This window comes from Ornithodoros turicata, chromosome 4 (assembly GCF_037126465.1).
Source record: "Ornithodoros turicata isolate Travis chromosome 4, ASM3712646v1, whole genome shotgun sequence".
Classification (NCBI taxonomy): Eukaryota; Metazoa; Arthropoda; class Arachnida; order Ixodida; family Argasidae; genus Ornithodoros; species Ornithodoros turicata.
In genome coordinates this window covers 3,517,000-3,540,373 of record NC_088204.1, presented here as the reverse complement: position 1 = coordinate 3,540,373, position 23,374 = coordinate 3,517,000, and the positions used below count along the sequence as shown (strand labels likewise).

The 23,374-nt window shown below is 47.1% G+C and overlaps 1 protein-coding gene across 4 annotated transcripts in view; it reads left to right on the top strand.

The window, feature by feature from the left end:
- Window positions 1-23,374, top strand: part of LOC135390726 (twitchin-like) — a 139,304-nt gene that overhangs the window by 77,267 nt on the left and 38,663 nt on the right. For all 4 annotated transcript variants that reach the window (XM_064620571.1, XM_064620574.1, XM_064620572.1 and 1 more), the window contains 30 exons: window positions 26-150; window positions 213-369; window positions 1,355-1,660; window positions 1,736-2,038; window positions 2,120-2,401; window positions 2,463-2,768; window positions 3,007-3,309; window positions 4,102-4,389; window positions 4,512-4,811; window positions 6,200-6,502; window positions 7,385-7,666; window positions 7,823-8,122; window positions 8,767-9,069; window positions 10,513-10,794; window positions 10,898-11,197; window positions 11,272-11,574; window positions 12,577-12,858; window positions 12,935-13,234; window positions 13,374-13,676; window positions 13,749-14,030; window positions 14,587-14,763; window positions 14,855-14,977; window positions 15,403-15,702; window positions 16,172-16,453; window positions 16,865-17,055; window positions 17,181-17,295; window positions 17,437-17,572; window positions 18,220-18,386; window positions 19,152-19,433; window positions 20,653-20,949. In XM_064620571.1, the coding sequence (XP_064476641.1) occupies window positions 26-150; window positions 213-369; window positions 1,355-1,660; window positions 1,736-2,038; window positions 2,120-2,401; window positions 2,463-2,768; window positions 3,007-3,309; window positions 4,102-4,389; window positions 4,512-4,811; window positions 6,200-6,502; window positions 7,385-7,666; window positions 7,823-8,122; window positions 8,767-9,069; window positions 10,513-10,794; window positions 10,898-11,197; window positions 11,272-11,574; window positions 12,577-12,858; window positions 12,935-13,234; window positions 13,374-13,676; window positions 13,749-14,030; window positions 14,587-14,763; window positions 14,855-14,977; window positions 15,403-15,702; window positions 16,172-16,453; window positions 16,865-17,055; window positions 17,181-17,295; window positions 17,437-17,572; window positions 18,220-18,386; window positions 19,152-19,433; window positions 20,653-20,949 (7,680 nt within the window). The remainder of the gene's footprint in view (window positions 1-25; window positions 151-212; window positions 370-1,354; window positions 1,661-1,735; window positions 2,039-2,119; window positions 2,402-2,462; window positions 2,769-3,006; window positions 3,310-4,101; window positions 4,390-4,511; window positions 4,812-6,199; window positions 6,503-7,384; window positions 7,667-7,822; window positions 8,123-8,766; window positions 9,070-10,512; window positions 10,795-10,897; window positions 11,198-11,271; window positions 11,575-12,576; window positions 12,859-12,934; window positions 13,235-13,373; window positions 13,677-13,748; window positions 14,031-14,586; window positions 14,764-14,854; window positions 14,978-15,402; window positions 15,703-16,171; window positions 16,454-16,864; window positions 17,056-17,180; window positions 17,296-17,436; window positions 17,573-18,219; window positions 18,387-19,151; window positions 19,434-20,652; window positions 20,950-23,374) is intronic.

The following is a 23,374-nucleotide window of genomic DNA, read 5'->3' as shown; positions in this document are numbered from 1 at the left end:
TACATCCTCTTGATGGTTCTTCCAGTGAAGCCTTACATAGACCGAACCAACCTGGACCCACTCATGGTAAAGAAAGGCAAACCCGTTCGTCTGGACGTTAATGTTAGGGGTGAGCCACCGCCGAAGATTACATGGAAGTTGAAGGACAAGGTAGGTACTTTGAAATGCACATAATTGTCCATGTTTATCACACCATATCTTTGTGTCAACAGGTGGTGGAGACCAAGGACAATGTTGAGGTCATCAACGTTGACTACAATACCAAGCTCAGCATCACCGACTCACAAAGAAAGGACAGTGGAATGTACACTATCATTGCTGAAAATGAACATGGAAAGGATGAAGCCGACGTTGAAATTGTTGTGTTGGGTGAGTCTGGTACCTTCACTCTTGCCATGGGGGCTTACCCAGTGGCTTTCACTGGCTTGGTTTCTGACTTCACTTGAGCTTGTTTGCATTACACAGAACAGGAAAGAAAATTCCTTTTTGCAGACGGGAAGCCACTGAGCAAGCGTCTGGGCGGCATATTTGAACCTAGAGCCCTGGGGTGTCATGTTACCAGTATACTGTTTATCGACTGTTTCTGTGAATACACACCAGTTACATTCCCAGGAATATTCTAATGAAAGAGAAGGCAAAACAAAGAATACTGTTCATGGGAGTGCAAGTTTCTGCCTTGTCCTATCCGTGTATTCACATGAGTGACATCCTCACGGAATATTCTAGTGGAAGAAAAAGCGAACACAATGCTCACAGAGACGAAGTTCCGACCCGTGTTATGTTGAGCATTCACACGGTGCGGAATATCGGGAGTTGAGTACTGCGCATTTAGCAGACGACACTTATAACAGACGACAGCATCAGCGTGTTTTTCTGTCGTCTGCTGCAGAATATCTTGTGGCTGTATAGCAGGATAGTCCCAACGGTTAGCAGTGGATGTGAAGACACGAGCTTGAACGCTCACGCTCACGTGGCAGCATAAAGCTATGATTTTCGCATCTTCCGCTTCTGGGGGAATGTCGCTTGTGAGAATACACGGTATGTTGAGCTTTCACGCAGCATTGGAATATCGAGAATGATATACCGTGCGCGTAGCAGACGACACCAGCAGCCCTGTCGTCTGTTGCGGATCCTGTGGCTGAGCTACAGAATATTTGCCATACGTACGAACAGAAGACATGACCAGTGCTTGCAATCATGTGCTATGCACATTTTTCACTGGAGTACTCTCAGTAATGTTGTGAATTGCAGCTTTTGGAACCATTTTATCTCCAGACTTTTTTCAAAGTGTGACACGTTATCGGAGGTATGACCCTGTATTAGTCAACAGTCTACCAATGTTGAATCTCTCCAGCGGCTCCCACTCGCCCTGGTGGACCTCTGAAGGTGTCCGACGTCACCGCCAAGGGCTGCAAGCTCAAATGGAACAAGCCAGATGACAACGGTGGCAAGCCGATCCAGGCGTACGTCGTGGAAAAGATGGACACCAAGACTGGCACCTGGGTGCCAGTCGCACGCGTGGATCCGGACGAGACCGAGTGCCCAGTCACGGGACTGATTCCAGGCAAGGAGTACCAGTTCAGAGTCAAGGCAGTGAATCCCGAAGGAGAGTCCGAGCCCCTTGTCACTGACTCTCCCGTACTCGCAAAGAATCCTTATGGTGAGTATGGTAGCAATGCAGGGGTGAAGTCTCATTAATATGCGGCAACCTAATATTTACCATGTTGACTGCCAGACGAACCCACAAAGCCTGGACAACCGGAAATTGCCGACTATGACGAAAAGCACGTGGACCTCAAGTGGGATCCTCCCAAAAGCGATGGCGGTGCTCCAATCACTGGATACATCGTCGAAAAGAAGGACCGTCTCGGCGGCAACTGGGAACCATGTCTGGAGACTACCGGCTCCAAGCCAGAAGCCAAGGTGGAAGATCTGGTTAAGGGGCAGCAGTACCAGTTCCGTGTACGGGCAGTGAATAAGGCAGGACCCAGTGAAGCTAGCGAGCCTACAGGAATGCACCTCTGCAAGGAACGCTTCCGTAAGTGGACTCCTGATTACGCATGTGAGGTTATTCTATTAATAGTACCGTAGATTGATGTCATTATGTCTTCTGCAACAGTGGCACCAAAGATCATACGGGACACACTGCAGAACATCACAGTACGAGCAGGTCACCTGGCCAAAGTCAATGCAGAGGTCATCGGTGAACCACCTCCAAAGACGACATGGGTGTTCCAGAGCAAAGAGCTGGAACCCACAGATAAGGTGAAGATTGAGGACCAGGATTACAAGACATTCCTCTGCATCACCAACATTACACGCAAGAACTCTGGAAAGTACACTCTCAAAGCAGAGAACTCTTCAGGAAAAGATGAGGCATCTATTGAGATCTTGGTTCTTGGTGAGTAGCTAGTTGCGAGCCTTGCCATTAGACTTCCGGCTAACTACGTCCTTGTTCACAGACAAACCAACGAGGCCTGAAGGCCCACTAGATGTAACAGATGTTGATGCCAAGGGCTGTAAGCTGTCCTGGAACAAGCCCAAGGATGATGGTGGCCTGCCACTAGAAGGTTACCAAGTGGAGAAGATGGACACAGCGACGGGCCGCTGGGTGCCTTGTGGAAAAGCCGACAAGGACACCACTGAACTGAAGATTTCCGGCTTGGAGCCCGGAAGAAAGTACCAATTCAGGGTCAAGGCAATCAATCCTGAAGGAGAATCGGAGCCTCTGGAGACAGAGAGGAGCACTCTTGCAAAGAATCCTTATGGTAAGGACATCAGAGTAGCAGCAAGTACTGGCAGGCACAAGTTGGTGTACTATGTAGCATACTATGTAGCATCTTCTGCCTAGTACTTCACTGAGTACATTTTATGCTTGGTATGTGGTACATCAGTATGTTGAATTTATTAGAACTATACTATGAACCATTCAGGTTCAGTTTTGAGGTATCCTTCCTGCGATTGGTAGTAAGGAGCTAACGTTTAACCATCTGCCTCATGCAACAGATGCCCCTGGAGCGCCAAGCATGCCTGCCATCAAGGACTACGACAAGGACTTTGTGGAGCTCAAGTGGGACCCTCCATTGAACGACGGTGGAGCCCCCATCACTGGGTACCAAATCGAGAAGAAGGACAAGTACAGCGACAACTGGGTTCCCTGCGCCGAAGTTATTGGTAATGTTCCTGAAGGAAAAGTCAAGAACCTGCAGGAAGGCGACAAGTACGAGTTCCGCGTGCGTGCTCTCAACAAGGCTGGTCCCGGTGAACCGAGTGACGCAACCGCTCCACATCTCATGAAGCACAAACACCGTATGTATCTTTGAGTTCGTTCAGTGGTAGTGGTTCAGTTTGTAGTTCTGGATGTAGAGCTCAGCTATAACACTACTTTCTATAACAATAAAAAAAGTTTGTGGCGTTATAAAGCGCATAATCTACAGGCTGCTACAAAACACTTCTCTCTGCAAACAAAAAAAATTACAGTACAGTTATGATTGTGTAACGCAAATATCATCTGTAGCTGTTATGTGTGGGTGTTGACACTTTTATTGCTGATATATGCGCAACTACTTTAGAGTGACAAGTACTGCCTTGTGACCTCTGAAGTGAGTGGTGATGTGTAGAGCTGGGACTAGTGGGACAAAAACATTACGGTACTATAAAATCAGGACAAAAGCGGGACAGGAAACGCTGGAAAATTGGGACACTTTTTGGGACAACGTGATCATCTCTGAGTATTTCAAAACTGCTTTTATTAATTTATTTTAACTCGTTTTGCATCACCTAAACTGAAACTGAAACTGAGGGTTCCGTGGTACAGCCACAGCGATTTCCCGTTGCCTTCCCGTTAACAGCTACCGCTGTAAAAATTTGAGGTTGACATCGTCTGGCTGTGCACGTGACCATTTTCTTTATTTATTCATTACCCTTCATAATAATTAGGGCCGTGCATTTTGGGGGGGTTAACCCGAGTAAAACCTATTTTTATCCCACGTGTACCAGCTCGCCCCTTTGCAATCTTTATTCAGCTTAGCAACCCACTGCTTTCACACCCCGCGCATTAACATGGGCATCGTAATTGAAGGGACCATCCATTATTTCCAGTGAGACCACGTATCGACCGCACAAACCTGCGCAACATGATGGTCAAGGTTGGGCAGTCCATCAACTTCGACGTCGACGTCATCGGCGAACCGCCCCCGAAGGTGGAATGGTTCCTGGAGAACCGTCCGGGAGAGCTCCAGTCCGACGAGGTGTACCGCATCGACAACGTGGACTACAACACAAAGTTCTTCCTCCTGCGCGCCACACGCAAGGAGAGCGGCATCTACCACATCAAGGCCACCAACGATTCAGGATCGGATGAGGCAACGGTGGAGATCACAGTACTGGGTCAGTACGTCACCCAGTCGGCGTAAAACTTTTGTAGCGGTCTTTTCGGAACTGGTGTAACGGTTCAGCCGAGTTTGTTGCTGTGGTGTCTTAGTATAGACTAACAGTACAGTCCCTTTCAGGCAAACCGTCGAAGCCAGAAGGCCCACTAGAGGTCTCCGATGTGCGCAAAGATGGCTGCTCTCTGAAATGGAAGCCACCCAAAGACGACGGCGGATCTCCCATCGAATGCTACGAGGTTGAGAAGATGGACGAAGAGTCGGGACTCTGGGTTCCAGCTGGAAGAACCACAGAGCCCCAGTTCGAGGTCAAGAACCTGCAGCCTGGCAAGAAATACAAGTTCCGTGTCCGCGCTTGCAACAAGGAAGGGGACTCGGAAGAGCTTGAGACTGAAACTGGCACACTGGCTAAGAATCCATTTGGTGAGCCGGCACATTATATTACCTGATACCATGCCATTTAGTACCGTCCTGTACTGTACTGCTTCTTAATGTCACCATAAACTGTACTGTAGTCCTACATGCATTACACCCATTTTCCAATTATTGCTAGAATTGAATTCTGAAAAATCATGCGCTATAAATGGCTATTTCATTACCATATTGTTATTGACATTTTAAACTTATTGCTATCCAATGACATCGTCGCCATTCTGTAGCGATTTAGCGAGTGCCATTGCGGTAAATAAGTAAGCCAAGTTTGGCGCAAGTTTTCTATGGGAGCATCGTAATGCATTCAGGCGTTGTGTAATACATGTAGGCCTAGGCACAATACATGTTGACTGCCAAACATCATTGGGCATATCATCTAGTGTCCACTGTCAAACGACGTCACTCAGATTATTCTCATACAGTAGATCCCTTTAAAGCATACCTGTCGGCGATGCTAAAGAAATGCGTACAAAGTGGCACTGCGGCATAACCGAAAATCGCACGTACGCACTCATCTGCCAGCCCATGTATCAGAAAGACTGTTCGAGAGGCAACTTACAAAAGCTGCACAGCCCTAACCAGTGATTTATCCAGACCCCTCCCCCCCCCCTGCATCCCCCTAGCACCCCCTCCCCGAAATGTTCAGTGACACCCCCTTACTTTTTCACCTGTGTACCCCCTACAGGGGGTACGTTTGTGATTTCAGGTTAGACACATGTAATGATGTAACTATAATAATGACCCCCCCCCCCATGACTAGTCCTAACCCCTTATTTCATGCTGACTGGCAGAAATCTGTAATTTTCGCTTGCCAACATGTTGCGCGTTTCCCTGTTTTCGCTTGCTGAGACACCAGCGCCCTGTGCTTTCCCGTGGCTTCCTCTCTTTCCTAATTTATGAAGGCCACATCTTAATTGGCTAGGCTTTAGTGGGGAAGGCAGGCAGAAGCTCAAGGCAGACCTTCTGTTCTTACAGTTTCCGCATGACCTCGGCCGACCTCGCACTTTGAAAGGAGGAATGCCCGACTGTACTGAAGGGATAATGTGATAACTTTCCACAGTCCCTCTAACCTGTACGCAACCAAAATGGTGGCCGATACAACAGGTCAACTTGAAAACAGTACGGATTAACCGACACGTACGCGAAAAACTACTGTGGTTTAAGCGGTTATTGAATGAGCTTGAGCGCTTTTAAAGCGGAACTACGGCTTACGCAAGTGCGTTTTAATGAGGGTTTACTGCGTCACCATAAACTAGGCTGTCGGGCACTTGTTACAGTACAATGTCGATTGCTAAACATCATCGGGCACACTAACTAGTGTTCCAAACGATGTTAGTCGGAATATCCTCATACTTACACATAAAAAAAATATCACATAGATGAACCAGGCAAGCCAGGAAGACCAGAACCCACCGACTGGGACACAGACCATGTCGACCTCCAGTGGTCGGCACCGCAGTCAGACGGTGGGACTCCCATCACGGCTTATGCCGTTGAGAAGCGCAAGAAGGGTTCACACAAGTGGCAGAAGGCCAAGGAAGTGCCAGGGAGACAGACCACAGCTACGGTCGATGACTTGGAAGAAGGCGAGGAATACGAGTTCCGCGTCATTGCCATCAACAAGGAAGGTCCCAGCGAGCCCAGCGACGCCTCCCGACCCGTTGTTGCCAAGCCCAGGAAACGTGAGCCCTCGTATTCTCTAAGACTAAATTAAGACTAAGAAAAAGGCTAAATTCCGTAAATTGGAGTTCATACAAATTTTAGAGTTTTTGAAAGTATATCCCATAAGCTTTTCCGCTTGTCCTCGAATCTTTGTCCGTACTAATTTTCTAATAATGAGGATGTTTCCTCTTGTGTAGCTGCGTAATATTATTGATAGCATTACTTCTATCAGGGTTTTTGTTTTTGTTTTGCGTGGTAAACTGCAGTTCTCCTGGTTAATGGCTCATTATGCTCATTTTTTTTTATGAAATGAAAATAGCATATTCGGAACACTTTCCGATTTTTGCAGACTAAATCACTTGTCAATAAGATGGTGAGCTCATCACACTAATTTCTCTTACCTCATTGCAACTCTTTCAAAAGGTATTAATAAGCTAGGAGTGCATTGTGATGTGATTGCAGTGCGCATAGCTGGGTTCTTACATTTGTATTTAATACAGTCAAACTCCTTTATAGCGAACACCTTTTTAACGAAAATACCACTACAGCAAATTTTTTTGCGGTCCCGCTGGAGCCTATAGGTCCAATAATGGACATCCTTTTTAACGAAAATACCTTTACTGCAAATTTTTTTTTGCTGTCCCCTGAGTTTCGTTGTAAAGGAGTTTGACTGTACTGTGAAACATGAATAACACACTCCCAGACAATACAATTCCATGCATTTCAGGGCAACTATCCCCTCAGTAGTGTCTCATGCTTTCATAACATCTTCTTGTCAATACAATTTTCTCTGCTTCCAAACGGAAACATGTCGTCATTATTCCTCTGTGCCTCCAGTTTTGTCCTTACGGGTGTTCTTAACAAATTATCACAAACCATTTTTTTTTTTGTTCATACCACAGTGGCTCCCCGCATCGACCGCACGAACCTCAAGGACACGACTATCAAGAGTGGACAGGCAATCAAGTTTGACGTCGATGTCAAGGGCGAACCGTGTCCAACAATTGAATGGTCCTACAACGGTGAACCGCTCAAGCAAACAGACAAGATTAAGATTGACATTGAGGACTACCACACTCTCTTCATACTCACTGGTGCCAAACGTGCCCACAAGGGTAAATACACCATCACGGCCAAGAACATTCATGGAACAGACGAGGCCACTGTTGATCTCACGGTGCTAGGTAAGACTTCTGTGACAACATCATCAGTTCTTACTGGGTATGATTAGGGCCTTGTGTTTTGGGGCTAAACCCTAGGTTAAACCCTAAAACTTCGGGCTTTAGTTATAATCATATGACATTGATTCTGAGGATGTAATCTAAAACATGTACACATAGGCAAGCCAGCCAAACCCAAGGGACCATTGGAGGTGTCCGACATAACAGCTGAGGGCTGCAAGCTCAAATGGGACAAACCGGAGGATGACGGTGGAGAACCAATTCAGCAGTATGCTGTGGAGAAGATGGACATGGATACTGGACGCTGGGTTCCCGTTACTACGACCAAAACGCCCGAGGCTGAGGTGCAGGGACTAGTACCTGGCAAGGAGTACAAGTTCCGCGTCCGTGCGGTCAATCCTCAAGGAGAATCAGAACCACTGGAAACAGACACACCCATTGTGGCTAAGAATCCATTCGGTAAGCAGGCTTCAAGCCTGTGGCTGGCTTTTTTTGGAACTCTTTCAGTTTAAATGGACTTGGCATTGTACTGGACTGGGTTGTACGGCTTGGCACAAAAGTTTACGGAACACCCCAGTAACACATTTGACCATTGGGACGACATCCTAGCAGCAAACAGGAGCAGACAGAGATAGCGAGATGGATAGAGTAATGTTTCTTATTCAACCTCTTCCGGATATCAAGCAGGGGTGTATCCGATGAAGAAATACGCTGGTGCCGTGTTCCGTAAACTTTTGTTCCACACTGTACACGCTATGTTGCCAAGATGTGCATTTGTGTTATTCCCTGCACACCATAATTTCACTACGGCGCTAACGGTTGTTCACCGCAAATTCGCACAGTAGGACCATTGGTCGGACTACTAAGAAACTTGGCTACACCATGGTGTCTTCGCTATATCAGTAGTTCATGGCTGGGGTTCCAAAAAGCTACGTTTATATCTTCACTACGTACAGGTTCACTATATAGAGGTTGTACAATCTAATCCTGAGGATTTCTCACAATTCCAGAGGAAATCCTAACAGTAAATTTTCTACTAAATCTGAAAAGCATTGAGGATGCCAGATCTAAATTTTCACTGTCCTCGATTCTCACTTTGCCAGACGAGCCCGGCAAACCCGGAAAACCAACCGCCAAGGACTGGGACAAGCACCACGTGGACCTGTCGTGGCAGCCACCAAAGGAAGATGGCGGAGCACCGGTCACGAGCTACATCATCGAGAAGAAAGACAAGTACAGCAGCAAGTGGCAAAAGGCCGCCGAAATCATTGGTGACAAGTGCGAGGCCCGTGTGCCCGACCTCATTGAGGGCATGGAGTACCAGTTCAGGGTGAAGGCTGTCAACAAGGCCGGTCCAGGAGCTCCCAGCGACTCCAGCGAAGTGGTTAAGGCTAAGGCACGCTACGGTACGAGTACTTTTTTTCTATCGTGGAAGGCATATATTATACGGCCCCTTATTACAGTCGCTGTCCGATGTTTCGGACTCGGCGGGGATCGCGCAAAAGTCCAAATAATCGAGCAGTCCGAAAAAACGAATTTCGGTTCAAAGTAAACTTTACTAAGCCCTAGTAGGCTGGAAAAATATGTTGATACTTTCGTAACGCGCTTCCAGCTCCTCCTGATGACATCAGCTTCTATTTCCCGAAGCGACATTTCGTCAATGTACACTGTCAAAGGCACCGCCGTCATCAAGTCCGCAAGTCGGCTTCACCTAACGCATGCGTGCTTTAGGTGAAGCTCGCTTTACAGCGCCGTCGCGCGACTCGCGGCCGAAAAGCACGTGCTGGGCCACCATTGACCAAATCAAAGGCGCCATGACAGACCTCTTCTACTCAGAGGAATGGAAAATGAACAATCATCACTGCCTATTATTTTGCCTCAATATTTTATTTGGTTGATTTCTTTCGATACGTATTTTGGACGATATCAATATTTATCCGTCACCCCAAGAGAGAAATTCGCTGGTTGGGCAAACAGAGTCAGAAATATCGAGCGACGGAGCTGCACAGCGTCCGAAATTTTTGAACGCTCTCATACGTCAACTCTATGGGACCCGCGGCCATTCTGCGAACGGGTCCGAATAATCGAGCATTTCCGAAAAACCGGGGTCCAAAAAATCGGTCGGCGACTGTATACGGATCTACGGGGTTAATCTAGCAGAGATTACGCATTTTGATGTCGGCGTCGTAAAAATAGAAGACTGGGGTTTAGCCTGCCCCAAACTTTGTAGACTGATAGCCATTTATCTGAAGTTTCATTGGAATTTTTTGCAGGCGTTATAGTCATGTTGAGAGAAAAATAAAAATCGAGCGAAATCTTGCCCCGTGCATTTTCAGTGGCATGTCTCGCACAAACACGGCCTTTTTTTCCTTCTTTTTTCTTGCGTCTTGATTCGCATCACCTCATACAGCCCCGCCTATAACAATATCTGACATACCCATGCTGACGTTATGCACTAATCCACTTTTTCTGTATGTTGGTGCCACCTGTGGGTGCTGAAATGAAAATGAAGCGCACGCAGGGAAAAAAAAATGACGTTTTTTGAGTGAGATTGGCTATAAAAAATGCATAGCGTGAGATTTTGCTTGATTTTTATTTTATTTTTTCTACAGGACCATAACGCTTGCGAAAAATTCCAACGAAACTTTAGACAAATGGCTATCAGTCTAGATGCAAAGTTAGTGGTGGGCTAAACCCTGCCTTCTATTTTTACGATGCGATCAAAATGTGTAACGTTTGCTGGACTAACCCTGCAGCTAACTGTGACCTTACCTGACGAGATAATGCGGCATTGAGGCGAACACATACGTAGCAGGCTTGATTTGCTCGACAATGCATTTTATTTACAGAGGCTCCTAAGATCGACAGATCGACACTGAAGGACATGACGATCCACGCTGGACAGGGCATTAAATTGGATACCCGCGTAACGGGTGAACCTTCACCTACCAAGACGTGGTTCGTCAACAAAGAAGAGATCAAAGAAGGCGGCCGGTACACCCTGGAAAAGGAACCTCACCGTATTAAGCTCACTCTTCACAGTGCCGAGCGCAAAGACACTGGTGACTATAAGCTGGTGGCTGAAAACAGCTCGGGCAAAGATGAGGTTACCATCAAGCTGGTCGTACTTGGTAAGTTAAAATCCTCGCAGTGATAGTGAGATTTATAGTTCTTCGAAACTTTGGGGAAATCTTTTTTTTACATCTTTCATGAAACTTCGCAAATTCTGCGCAGACAAGCCCACCGCACCAGAAGGTCCTCTCGAGGTATCGGATGTTCACGCCGAAGGCTGCAAGTTGAAGTGGAAGCCACCAACCGATGACGGCGGTCAGCCCGTGGACAATTACATCGTAGAGAAAATGGACACCGAGACGGGCCGCTGGATTCCTATTGGCCGCCCCACGAAGCCGGAGATGGAAGTTAGCAACCTCGAACCGGGAAAAGAATACAAATTCCGGGTACGAGCCGTCAACCCCGAGGGAGAGTCCGAGCCACTGGAAGCCGAGAAGGGCGTCCTGGCCAAGAATCCCTACGGTAAGCCGCATCACTTCCAGAGGATGCTCCCACGTGGCTCCTATTGCGGACCTACTAATAAATGCTCCCGACAGATGCACCTGGAAAACCAATGTCCCTCGAGGTCACTGACTGGGACAAGGACCACATGGACCTGAAGTGGCAGCCGCCAGCGAAGGACGGTGGAGCTCCCATTGAGAAGTACATTGTTGAAAAGAAAGAAAAGGACAGCCCAGTCTGGTCCAAGGCTGCTACTGTCGATGGCAAAAGTTGTGAAGCTCGCGTCCCAGACCTCATCCCCGGGGAAGCTTATGAGTTCCGTGTTCGTGCTGTCAATGCTGCAGGGCCTGGTGAACCATCCAACACTACAAAGCCCATGGTCGCAAAACCACGAAAGAGTGAGTACTATACAGGAGTGTTTTCCTGAAAGCAACTTATATATGTAACAGTGGCTTCTTAGCTGTGGCTTTCTTCTCGTCGTACTGTCGGGGCATCGCTAGATTTTGTCTTTTCACCTCTCTGGTTTTTCTGTTCTCTTATAACGTGGACATAAGTAGAGTCATGTTCACTTGCATACTCATTATCGCAACGTCCAAAATTGGGCTAGTAGGTACATGGTAAAAGAACGGAACTAAAAAAGGTTGTCGTCGTGAAAGGACTAAAAGGTTGTGTCGTTGTGTCTGCCCTTTTTTTTAGTCCTGTTCTTTTACAGTCCTGTTCTTTCACCCAGCACTGGAATTTTTAATGCTTTAAGTCATGTACCTTATCATTCTTTGTGTCCGTCTTGCTCTTACTGGGTTTGTAGATTGGTTACAACGACCTGTTGGCCTGCTGGTACAACTTCTTCATTTCTGGTGCCTCGCCATATGTTTAGGGCCTGACTTTTTAGGGTTAAACCCGTATCCCCCCCGAACGAAATCTGTAAAATTCGGGTTTAATCCGAATCTACCCGAAAACATCCGGGTCGCGTGGCACACTCATAAGCGTGCATTAAAATAAAGTTTGATAACATTGCTAAACATTAGTTCCATGTTAACTCAAATTTTTATTAAACAAAAAAAATCACCCGAATACACCCGAATTCCTGACGACAGAATATGCCGTAACGGAACGGGATTTAACCCGAATACACCCGATTTTTCGAATGAAAAATATCACCCAATATTTACCCCCCGAATTTGGCCAAAAATAAAACCCGAAAAAGTCAGGCCCTACATATGTTCTGTCCACGTCTTGGGGGGCTTCCCAGAAATGAAGAACTTGTACACTGTCTGCTAGCTGGGCTTGTTATAGATGAATTCACTAAGGATGGCTCTGTGGCTTGAATTGTACGTTATGAAAAAAGTTGATCCAATACAAAACACTCAATTTTGTTGTTTCACATCATTGCTTGTCTACAGTGGCTCCTAAGATTGAACGCCGTAACCTGAAACCGGTCACAGTAAAGGCCGGTCAGCCGTTCGAGTTTGACATCAAAGTTCAAGGCGAACCAGCTCCCACGGTGACGTGGTACCTTGGATCCAAGCCCGTTGAGCAGCGGTCAACGCTCAGCGTGAATAACGTTCCTTACAACTCGAAGCTGACCTGTGACAAGGCCGAACGCAAGGACAACGGCACGTACCGCATTGTAGCCACGAACCAGTATGGCACTGACGAAGCTGAAGTGGACGTTACCGTCGTCTGTAAGTTTTAGAAACGTTTGATGTTACGTTTTCTGTACGACCGCTTATGGCGTTCCGCATTTGTCCCGTCTATCAGCCAAGCCCTCAAAGCCCGAAGGCCCACTGGAGGTGGCGGACGTCCGCAAGGATGGTTGTAAGCTGTCCTGGAACAAGCCCAAGGATGACGGTGGAGAACCCATCACCAAGTACGTCGTGGAGAAGAAGGATCCCGACACCGGTGTCTGGGTACCAGTAGGTGCCAGTCATGGCCCCGAGATGCAAGTGACGGGACTCACACCAGGCAAGGAGTACCAGTTCCGGGTCAAGGCTGTTAATAAGGAAGGGGAATCTGAACCTCTGGAGACAGTCCTGCCGGTGCTGGCCAAAGACCCCTTCGGTGAGGCACAAAAGACGCAGACGCTTTCGGCGCATTGAGTGTTGCCGAGTTTGGCAACATTGTTTTCATCATCTTCTATATGTATGTTGTTATTTTTTTTTTATTCTCCTCATGCTCTTTGTAATTCCGCTGCCCATAGTTGCACCCTCAGCGCCAGGCAAGCCTGAGCCAACGGACTGGACAAAGGACAAGGTCGACCTGAAATGGAGCGCCCCAGATGAGGACGGTGGCTCCCCCATTTCCCACTATCTGATAGAAAAGAAAGAAAAAGGCAGCCCCAAGTGGGAGAAGGCAGCCGAAGTGCCGGGTGACCAGTGCAAGGGAACCGCCCCCTTCCTGGAAGAAGGGAAGGAGTATGAGTTCCGTGTCATTGCCGTTAACAAGGCAGGCCCAGGGGAACCTAGCGAAGCCTCCAGGCCCGTGGTGGCCAAGCCACGCTTCCGTGAGTTGCATTTTGCGCTTGTAGATGGCGTTGTTTGTTCAAACATGCCTGAACGATCGTTTTCCGCAACAGTGGCGCCACGCATCGACCGCAAGAATCTGCGTGACATGACGATAAAAGCGGGACAGCCGCTCAAGTTTGACGTCAACGTACAGGGCGAACCTCCGCCGACAATTATCTGGTCCTTGGAGGGTCAGACGCTCAAGACCGACAACCATCGTTCAATCGACAACGAGGACTACAACACTAAGCTCTCAGTCCGCCGTGCGGAACGCTCGGACACGGGAACCTACGCCATTGTTGCGACCAACAGTTCTGGCAGAGACGAGGCCACTGTCACCATCACCGTACTTGGTACGTTTCGAGCGTGGATTCTACAGTATAGTGCCTCGAAGGAGTTTTGCAGAAGCTTAGCCGTGCATTTATGGAATTATACGGAATCATGTTAGGGCAGCCTGCAGACTTTACATACTATGGAACGTCTTTATGTCTCTAGAATTTCATAGAACATTTGATGCTTTCTATTTCATTCTGGTTTAATGCTTTCCTGGAATTTCCATTTGAGACTTACGGAATTACGTACGATTTTTCTTCAACTTGGCCGCTGGAATCATGTATTAATTTTGTTTCAATCCATCATGGAATTGGATTTTTGAAAGATTCACAATTATAATGAGATTTTGCCAAAATCATCTTCAGACATCTTTTCAGAAGGCTTTGCAAAACTTGGCTGCGTGTGACAGATATGACTTAAACAACGAGAATTAGCTGAGACAGGCCACAAATATGGACGAACACTTGAGGGCTTGGGGCTTCGTCGGGCCTTATGGTCTTTTGTTCCATAGTTCATCGGTGTATACTGCAAATAAATTTGATTCAATTTAATAACTGTATTCTGCTTCGATGACAGATAAACCCACAAGCCCCGAAGGCCCACTGGAAGTGTCCGACGTCCACAAAGACGGCTGCAAACTCAAATGGAAGCGACCCAAGGATAACGGTGGCATGCCGCTCGATGGCTACCTTGTTGAGAAAATGGATCCCGAGTCCGGTGTCTGGGTACCAGTCGGAAAGACGAGGGAACCAGGTACCTACGGATCATTCTCACGGATGTGATTCCGTCTATTTCTTTGCTCATGTGTATCACTTACTGTATTTCTGTCCTCTTCCACGATCAGGAATGGATGTGACGGGCCTGACTCCTGGCAAGGAGTACAAGTTCCGTGTGAAGGCCCTCAACAAGGAGGGCGAGTCTGAACCGCTCGAAACCGACAAGCCCATTGTTGCCAAGAATCCATTCGGTAAGAAGACCTTGAAACAAATTTTTTCCTTCGAAGTATTAACAATGTAGCCAACAGCAGGGACCATTTCTGTATGCCCAGCAATTCACAAATATGCCTGTGGCCTTGAAAGACAAGCCTGCAGGCAAACTTTGCCACATAGCAGCGAGGCTTGCCAGTGTTTAGACTTGTGAGGGAATGTCGTTAAACGTACAACTTAGATGGCATGTGAAATTAGCATCGTCCTAACTGCGATCGTACTCCCTCTCCTGCAACTCCTCTATCTCACAAGGGAAACGCTGCAAGTGAACGGAGCTACTCCGTCACATCTTACTTTTTTATTATTATTATTATTATTATTATTATTATTATTATTATTATTATTATTATTTTTGACTTTTTAACCCTTCTATTGATCTGTAATGTGCCACTCTTTCCACTGTCAGACGAACCAGGCAAACCTGGGGATTTGAAGGCCACCGACTGGGACAAGGACCATGTCGACCTCAAGTGGACACCTCCCACAAATGATGGAGGAGCCCCGATTGAAAAATACGTTATTGAGAAGAAAGACAAGTGGGGAGACTGGGAGAAGGCAGCGGAAGTCCCCGCCGACCAGACGAAGGCTACAGTCGGGAACCTGGCACCGAACCAGCCCTACGAATTCCGCGTACGGGCCGTTAACAAGGCTGGACCCGGAGAACCGTCGGATGCTACGCTGCCCGTCGTCACTAAGCCACGTAAACGTGAGTAAATCGATAAATCAAGCAGCCGTCATCACGTCCACTGTTCAACTGTTTGTTCAACGTGATTGTCGTAACATGTTTACACAATATTCTTAGAGCCTGAAGTTTTAGGGTTTAACCCGATTCTTCCCCGAACTTGCACCCCGAATTGAAGGGTGCCCCTTTAGGGTGAACCCCGATTTTTACCCGGCAAATTGCCCTCACTGGGACGTCCTTAGGAATGCACACTGACTTGTTTGGCAGCATGTGCAGTTACGTCACCGTTTTTGCACCACACCAGAACAGTTAGTTTGAGCAACTGATCCCGATTTCCCCCCGAATTTAGCACACTGGAAGTTTTTCCACCCGAATTCGCATGAACTCGATTTTTACTCCCCGAATTTAGAAAAAAATATTTCCCAAAAACTTGAGGCTCTAAATATTCTTGAGCAAAGAATATACGGAGCCTAAAATGTGCCGCGCCTCGCAGTGGCTCCCAAGATTGACCGCACCAACTTGGACAAGGTTCGCATTAAGGCTGGGCAGAACTTCAACTTTGACGTCAACGTGATCGGAGAACCGCCGCCGGAAGTGACATGGACGTTGAAGGGCAGGAAGGTGACACCTTCGGACCATGTGAAGTTGGTGAACGAACCCTACAACACGAAGCTCAACGTGCGTCAGGCAACACGTGCAGACAGTGGAACCTACATCATCACTGCTACAAACGAGCACGGCAAGGATGTTGCTGAGGTTGAAGTTATCATCCTTGGTGAGTCTTCACGGTATACAATGGACAGGATTGTCGAAGGACTCAATTCCTCAAGTTTGTTTCGTGTGCTAGGGTTCAGTCTTGGCATTTACTGTGGACATCTGCGATTGAAATATAGTTTGAAAAACATTGCTATTGGTTCACTATATTTGTATTGGATTGACTCTTTGAAACAAGGGTGCCCAGAGCCCTGCTAGTTTCTCCAGAGAGGAATTCTAGTTGTAATCTCTTGCAAAGGTTCATTGAGGCTTTCGGTAAGGTCGAGAGTTACAGAAAAATTTCAATGTGGCTGGACAAAGTATGTAACATGTAGCTATAGGTGCAAAATAATCTTCGTATGACTTTCGTATGACCTCCGTGGAAAGGTAACAGCTGTGCTGAGTAGTTCCCAGAACGTTCTGTTTTCTGCAGACAAACCATCTGCTCCTGAAGGACCACTGAAGGTTGAAGACGTCCACGCTGATGGCTGCACGCTCAAGTGGAAGCCACCCGTTGACGACGGAGGCGTTCCAATCGACCACTACGTGGTTGAGAAGCAAGATCCAAACACGGGTCTCTGGGTTCCAGCTGGTGACACCATTGGACCTGAAACAGAGATGAAGGTACATGAGCATTTGTAACACAGAATCCTTGTTCAAGTTAGTGTTGTAGGTACCCTAGGTAGTAGCGCACTTCCTTTGGCTGTTGTCCCATCAGTTTGTTTTTGAACATACTTTTTCTAATGCAGGTCAAGGGGTTACAGCCTGGCAAGCACTACAAATTCAGAGTCCGCGCAGCCAACAGGCAGGGTGAATCTGCACCTCTTGAGGCTGACAAGTCCATCTTGGCCAAGAATCCGTTTGGTACGGCTCCTTATGTGGATACGTCTTGACTTCTTCATTAACCTAATTAAGTTATTAATGTTTGCTAATTAACCTAATTAAGTTATTAATGTTTGCTAATTAACCTAATTAAGTTATTAATGTTTGCTTATATCTGTGCAGATGAACCAGGTGCTCCTGGTAAGCCAGAAATCGCAGACTACGACAAAGACTTTGTGAAGCTGAAGTGGACACCACCGGAGAGTGACGGCGGATCACCCATCACGGGATACGTTGTTGAGAAGAAGGATAAGTACAAGTATGCACAATTTCTCTGGTTAGCTGTTGTTAAAGTGTGTCTGGTTAGTTTTTAAAGGGGCACTAGAATGCAGAAACAACTCGCTCTCAAACGAAAGTCCGTCTTTCAATTAGCGTAATGCAAGCAAAATTAGTTCACACAGCGCTACCGTTTAGAAGGAAAAAAACAGAGCCGTCTTTGGTGGCAACGAATGGGATCCTAAGGGATGAACTAAAGGCACTTGATGTATACCCGTGGTCCCCCGTATACCCAGCCCCGTATACCCGTATACTCAGTGCTTGCGTCTGTGTCCTTTCGTGTCTTTTCGTGTACTGCCTTGTTCGTACCCAGCACAGGGGTTTTTTGACACTTTTAAATTATGTATACCCGATGCACGTGCTGAAGCAGTGTTCACTGCATAGTGCGGAAGCAAGAAAAAGTCCGGTATCATTCTGATTGTAGCTTCGTAACGGAATCAAAGTTTTGAATTACGACAACAAATGCGAAATTAACGTATTGTGTAACATAATTTGAAGCGAACTTGTGGTGGGGATTTTAAGTGCCCCTTTAACTTGAAACACAGATGCACTTTGCTGAAGGAAACATTTGTTTCTGCTTTGTGAAGTTGCGCTACAGCACTGGTAACACATAACGTTGGTCGCTTGCAGCCCCGACTGGGTTCCGGTTACGGAAGTTCCGGGAGACGCAACCACAGCTAAGGTACCCGACCTCGTGGAGGGATGTCCATATGAGTTCCGGGTTCGTGCTGTTAACAAGGGCGGTCAAGGCGAACCTAGCGAGTCAACGGGACAGCATATTGCAAAGCCAAAGAACAGTGAGTCATTTCTTGACCAATAAGGGGTGCAGGAATTGCATCAGTAGCAAAGACACAGGCGTTTGACCTGTTTCGTTGCCGAACGTTAGTATGTTATCAACATTGTGAGAAATATCGAGACTGTTTATCAAAGATGAAAATGCATTATTGTTAGAGCCTGAAGTTCTAGAGTTTTACCCGATTCTTCCCCGAATTTTGCACCCCGAATGGAAGGTTGCCTCTTTAGGATGAAACCCCGATTTTTTACCCGGCAAATTGCCCTCACTGGGATGTATGTAGGAATGCGCTAAATTACTTATTTGGCGGAAAATGCAGTTACACCACATTTTGCACCAAACCAGTACGGTTAGTCTCCCCGAATTTAGCATACCGGATTCCACCCGAATTCAATTCAAGTGGAAAATTGGGGTGCAAATTTGGGGAAGAATCAGGTTAAACCCTAAAACTTCAGGCTCGAGCTATGACCCACAAAAAGTAGTGGAGGCGAAATCTGATCTAATCACGCCAACAAGTTTCAAATCTTTAAAAAAAAATCTGGCTACATCTTTGAACATTTTACCAGATGCCATTAAACGCAGTAGCTTTGTAGGGCCATGTTCCAATCCTGATCTTTGGGTGCCCATTGTAACCTCTTCCTTCTTCTCTTCTTCTCTCTCCACAACTGTTATGGACGGACCTACATGGCTGTCCACGTTGGGGGGGCCCTATAAAGCTGTCGCTTTAAAATTTTGTACAGACACTGATCTTGTGTCCCCGATTATGCAGTGGCTCCACGCATTGACCGCAATGCCCTGCATGACATCAAGATCCGCGCGGGAAAGAACTTCGAATTCGAGGTTCCCGTTCAGGGTGAGCCTCCTCCGACCAAGAAGTGGAGCATGGAGGGCAAGGATGTGGACACCAACAAACGCTGGGCAATCTCTCATGAACCTTACAAGACCAAGCTGGCTGTGCGTAATGCAGAGCGTGGAGACAGTGGAACACTCACACTGACAGCCACTAATGTCAACGGCACGGACACTGCCAAGATCAATGTCACCGTGCTTGGTAAGAACTTTTTTGCGTCGACTTCACATTAACCTTGATTCGCGTGTTGTTCGAATGAGTCCGGCGTGATTAAGGAAAAAGTGCGAGCTAGCAAACGTGTTTGCCACAGCATGATGTAGTGTGTTTGTAATGTGCTTCAAGATACAGTTAAAGCGTTAACAAAAGTACCTGATTTACCAATCAGGTGGCTCGAATTATCAGGAGCTCCGAGGACAAGTATTGAGCATGTAACATGCACTTTTCGTGCTCGGAGAAATGCAGTGTAATGACAATGCAGTGGTGTCGTGCTCTGATTGGTTGAGTTATATCGCGAGACTCACCACGACAGTACTCAGGCTCAGTGGAACCTCGATGATACGAATCTCTCGGGACGACAGAAAATATTCGTATCATCTGAAATTCGTATCAAAAGAATTAAACCAAATATAAAAATTGGGGCATCCCAACCGAGAGTCGCGCGGCAGTGTCGTAAAGCGAGCTTCTCCTAAAGCACGCTGACGTTAGGTGAAGCCGACTTGCGGAATGGTGACGCCTAATGTTGTCAGAAGTTGTCCTGATATGTTCCCTCCATGTGTCGCTCGTTCCCTAAACCAGTGCGACGGCCACAGCTTCGGGGTTTATCGTTGCGAGGGGGATAAAAAGGTCGAAACAGAGATAAGTTGATAAGGTTCCAGGCTGTGTAATCTCTTTGGTCTTATCTCCTCCACCACCACCAAAGGGAGAGTCATTGCTTGCATTGTGTGACATGGTATGAGGGAGTTTGTGGAAAGGATGATGAGGGTCCCCCTCCCTCCTCAAAAGGAGGAGGAACATCCGTAAAGATAACACGTTTGTATCATCTGAACTGTAATACATGGAAAGAATAGGCATTCTATTTGTTCCATCCATTTTATTTTTTTCCTTAAAACCAACTAACCAACCAACCGGAAAACAGTTCTTATCATCCGTGATCCTACCATCCAGATTCTACTGTAGTACACTTTAGCCAATATCTCTGTATGAGACTTAGGGAGGCGAAGGGCTGTGATGTTCATTAACTGTTAGGTAGACCAAACTGGCTGACAATGTTTACGGAGGCCAGTCAGCTTTTTGAAAGATGTCTTCATAATGCTGAATGTGAGCTTAACTCCTGGGAAAAGCATTATGGAAAAACTTGCAATAATAAAAATAATAAAAAAATGATTTAAAAAAACATTCATTTATTGACACGATGCTCCAGACTCACCAACTGCGCCAGAGTACCTGAAGGTGGACAACATCACGAAGGACGGTTGCGACCTCTGCTGGAAGCCACCGAAGGACAATGGAGGAACAGATATTTCCCATTACGTGGTGGAGAAGAAGGACATTGACACTGGAATCTGGACTCCGGTCGGGGAGACGATGGGCACGAAGCTGCACGCCGATCGGCTGGCGGACCAGCACCAGTACCACTTCAGGGTGAAGGCGGTGAATCGCGAAGGGGATTCCCCCTACTGCAATACTAAGGAGTCCATCACTGCCAAGAATCCATTCGGTGAGTCATTAAATGCAAGTAGAATGGTGGAAGGAACAGAAGCTCCTCTCTCTGCCACATAGGCATTTTCTTACTGCCCACAGCTTTTTTTTTAGTATGTTTAACGCGTAATTGTGTTTGCTTTTCTTTTCACTGTAATATTGTTATTTTGCCTGCTTTTAGTACTCATAATAGACGATTTTAAAAAGATGCGCGCGCCACCAAGTGCTCGGCACAAAGCAGCATGGGAACTTTGGGGGACACTGCTCCGTTGCCTGCTTCTGTTATGGTTTACCCCGTCCGATGCTGCTGCTGCTGCTGCTGCTGCACACACTGGGAATGTTGTTGTTCTTCCTCTACTTCAATGCGCTCTAAGTTCCCATGAGCCCTTGCATGCCACAGGTGGCACTTGCTTTTCTAAAAATGTATATTTTATAGGGCTGTGCGAATAGTGGTTTTCAAGTTCGAATCGAATACGAATCGAATATGGAGTACCACCGAATCGAATACTGAATATATTCGAATCGAATACGAATAATCGATGCGTAGAACACAAAGATTTTACTTTTATTGAAGCAAGGTAGGCTACACAGAACACTCAAAGAGTATTTCCATTCAAAAACACCAGCTGCTCCACATGCTCTGGCAGCAGGTCAGTGAGACGATCTGTAACTGTGTTGGAGCATGCGGAAAACAGTCTTTCACTGGCAACCTGGGTTGCAGGTATTGACAGATATTTTGGGGCTGCCTTACACAATCTTGGGTACCTCTTTTGCCCTACTTCTCTCCACCACGTAAGTGGGTTGTTCACCCTAGGCAGGAGCGATGATCCAAGGTAGTCAGCAACTTCTTCTGTAGTGTCCGTTCCAGGTGAGGATGCTCCCTTTCTAGTTGCCAACTCCTCAAACACTTCCCACACAGTTGACTTGCCTCCGGGAGTCGCACTTGTCTGTGCCACAGCTGTGTCTTGGGGACGAAGAGTTTCCACTGATTCTTTTTCAACTTCTCTGCATAACAGAACTTTCGCATAGTTCTTTTCTGATCCTGTCTCAAAACACACGTCCTTAAATCTCGGGTCAAGAAGTGTTGCAAGAATGCACAGGGGAGTCATTTTGTAGTCCGGAAACCTTGTTTTCAGTGACTTTACGACGTTTCTGGCAAACATTATGGTGTCTGCTTCTGACTTATCCAATACTCTTTCAAGGAAGGTCTGCACACAGTGCAGCAGGGGAATGACCTCAGATAGTGTGGGGTACTTTGCTGAGCATGCTAAAGTAGCTGAGACATAGCTGTCACCTGCACGTGATGTCCAGCTGTCACTTGTGATGCTATACCAGCACGGCGATCTTTCCAAAACAGCGAGCAGTTCGTCCTGCAGGCGTTGTTTCGCTTCTTTGTACATCTTGGGTATGGCCGATCTTGAGAACGTAGTACACACAGGAACGTTATATTCGGGAGCGAGTAAGTCCAGGAGACTGCGAAATCCAGGCTCGTCGACGATGCTGTATGAATGCATCCCACGTACGATGAACGATGCGATTCTCCCAGTTATCCTTCGTGCACGTGGAGAGTCTGGCGATAGTTTCGGTTTGAAGGCACTGAAAGACGCAATGTCATTCTCTGCGGGTCGCTTTTTCACGGCAGGTTCGGATGTCGTCAGTTGGGCCTGGGCTTTCAGGCTTTCAAAGCTCTTAAACTGAGTGGGGTGCCGTTTTAAATGGTTCACCAGTGTGGTTGTCGTCCCCGTTGGAGTCTTCAACAATGAGCCGCAGACTAAACACTTCGATGCACCATCGCGGGGGTCAAAAAAGTTCCAAATCACGCTTCTGCGTGCCTCTTCAGGGCCGCTGGAGGTTGCCATTTGCTTCAGGTACAAAGCTGCATAAAGCAGGACACACACGCGTCCCAGTGTGAACGCTGTTGTTCTTCCTTCCTGCCTTATTATGGGTTGTTCTTCCTCGGCGCGTTCGTCTCCACCGCGAACCATCCATGCTACAGCCTGCCTGAAGCTCCAGCCGCCCGGGTGCGGTGCCAGGCGGTGCCCGAGAACAGAAAAAAACTTCGCGCATGCGCACAGCGATCACTTCTCCTCGGTTTGACACGCCGGGCAGATCACGTGCGTTTCCTGTCTGCACTCGTGAGCGCTGGTGAGCGCGTTCCCCAGACAGGGAGGGATAACGCGGTTGAAACTGGGTGGCTTGGCGTGTTCCACGATTGTGGATAGGCCGAATGCATTGGAAGGGAGCCAACCCCGTCGGACGCGTGGTGACTTACGTAGCAATCCCGCGACCGCGATATTCGAAAGAAAACTCGAATATTTTCGAATATCACTATTCGATTCGAACGCCGAATCGAATACAGCACTATTTGATTCGATATTCGAAATTTTCGAATATTCGCACAGCCCTAATATTTTAATACTTTTGTCTCTGTGTAATTTCCAACT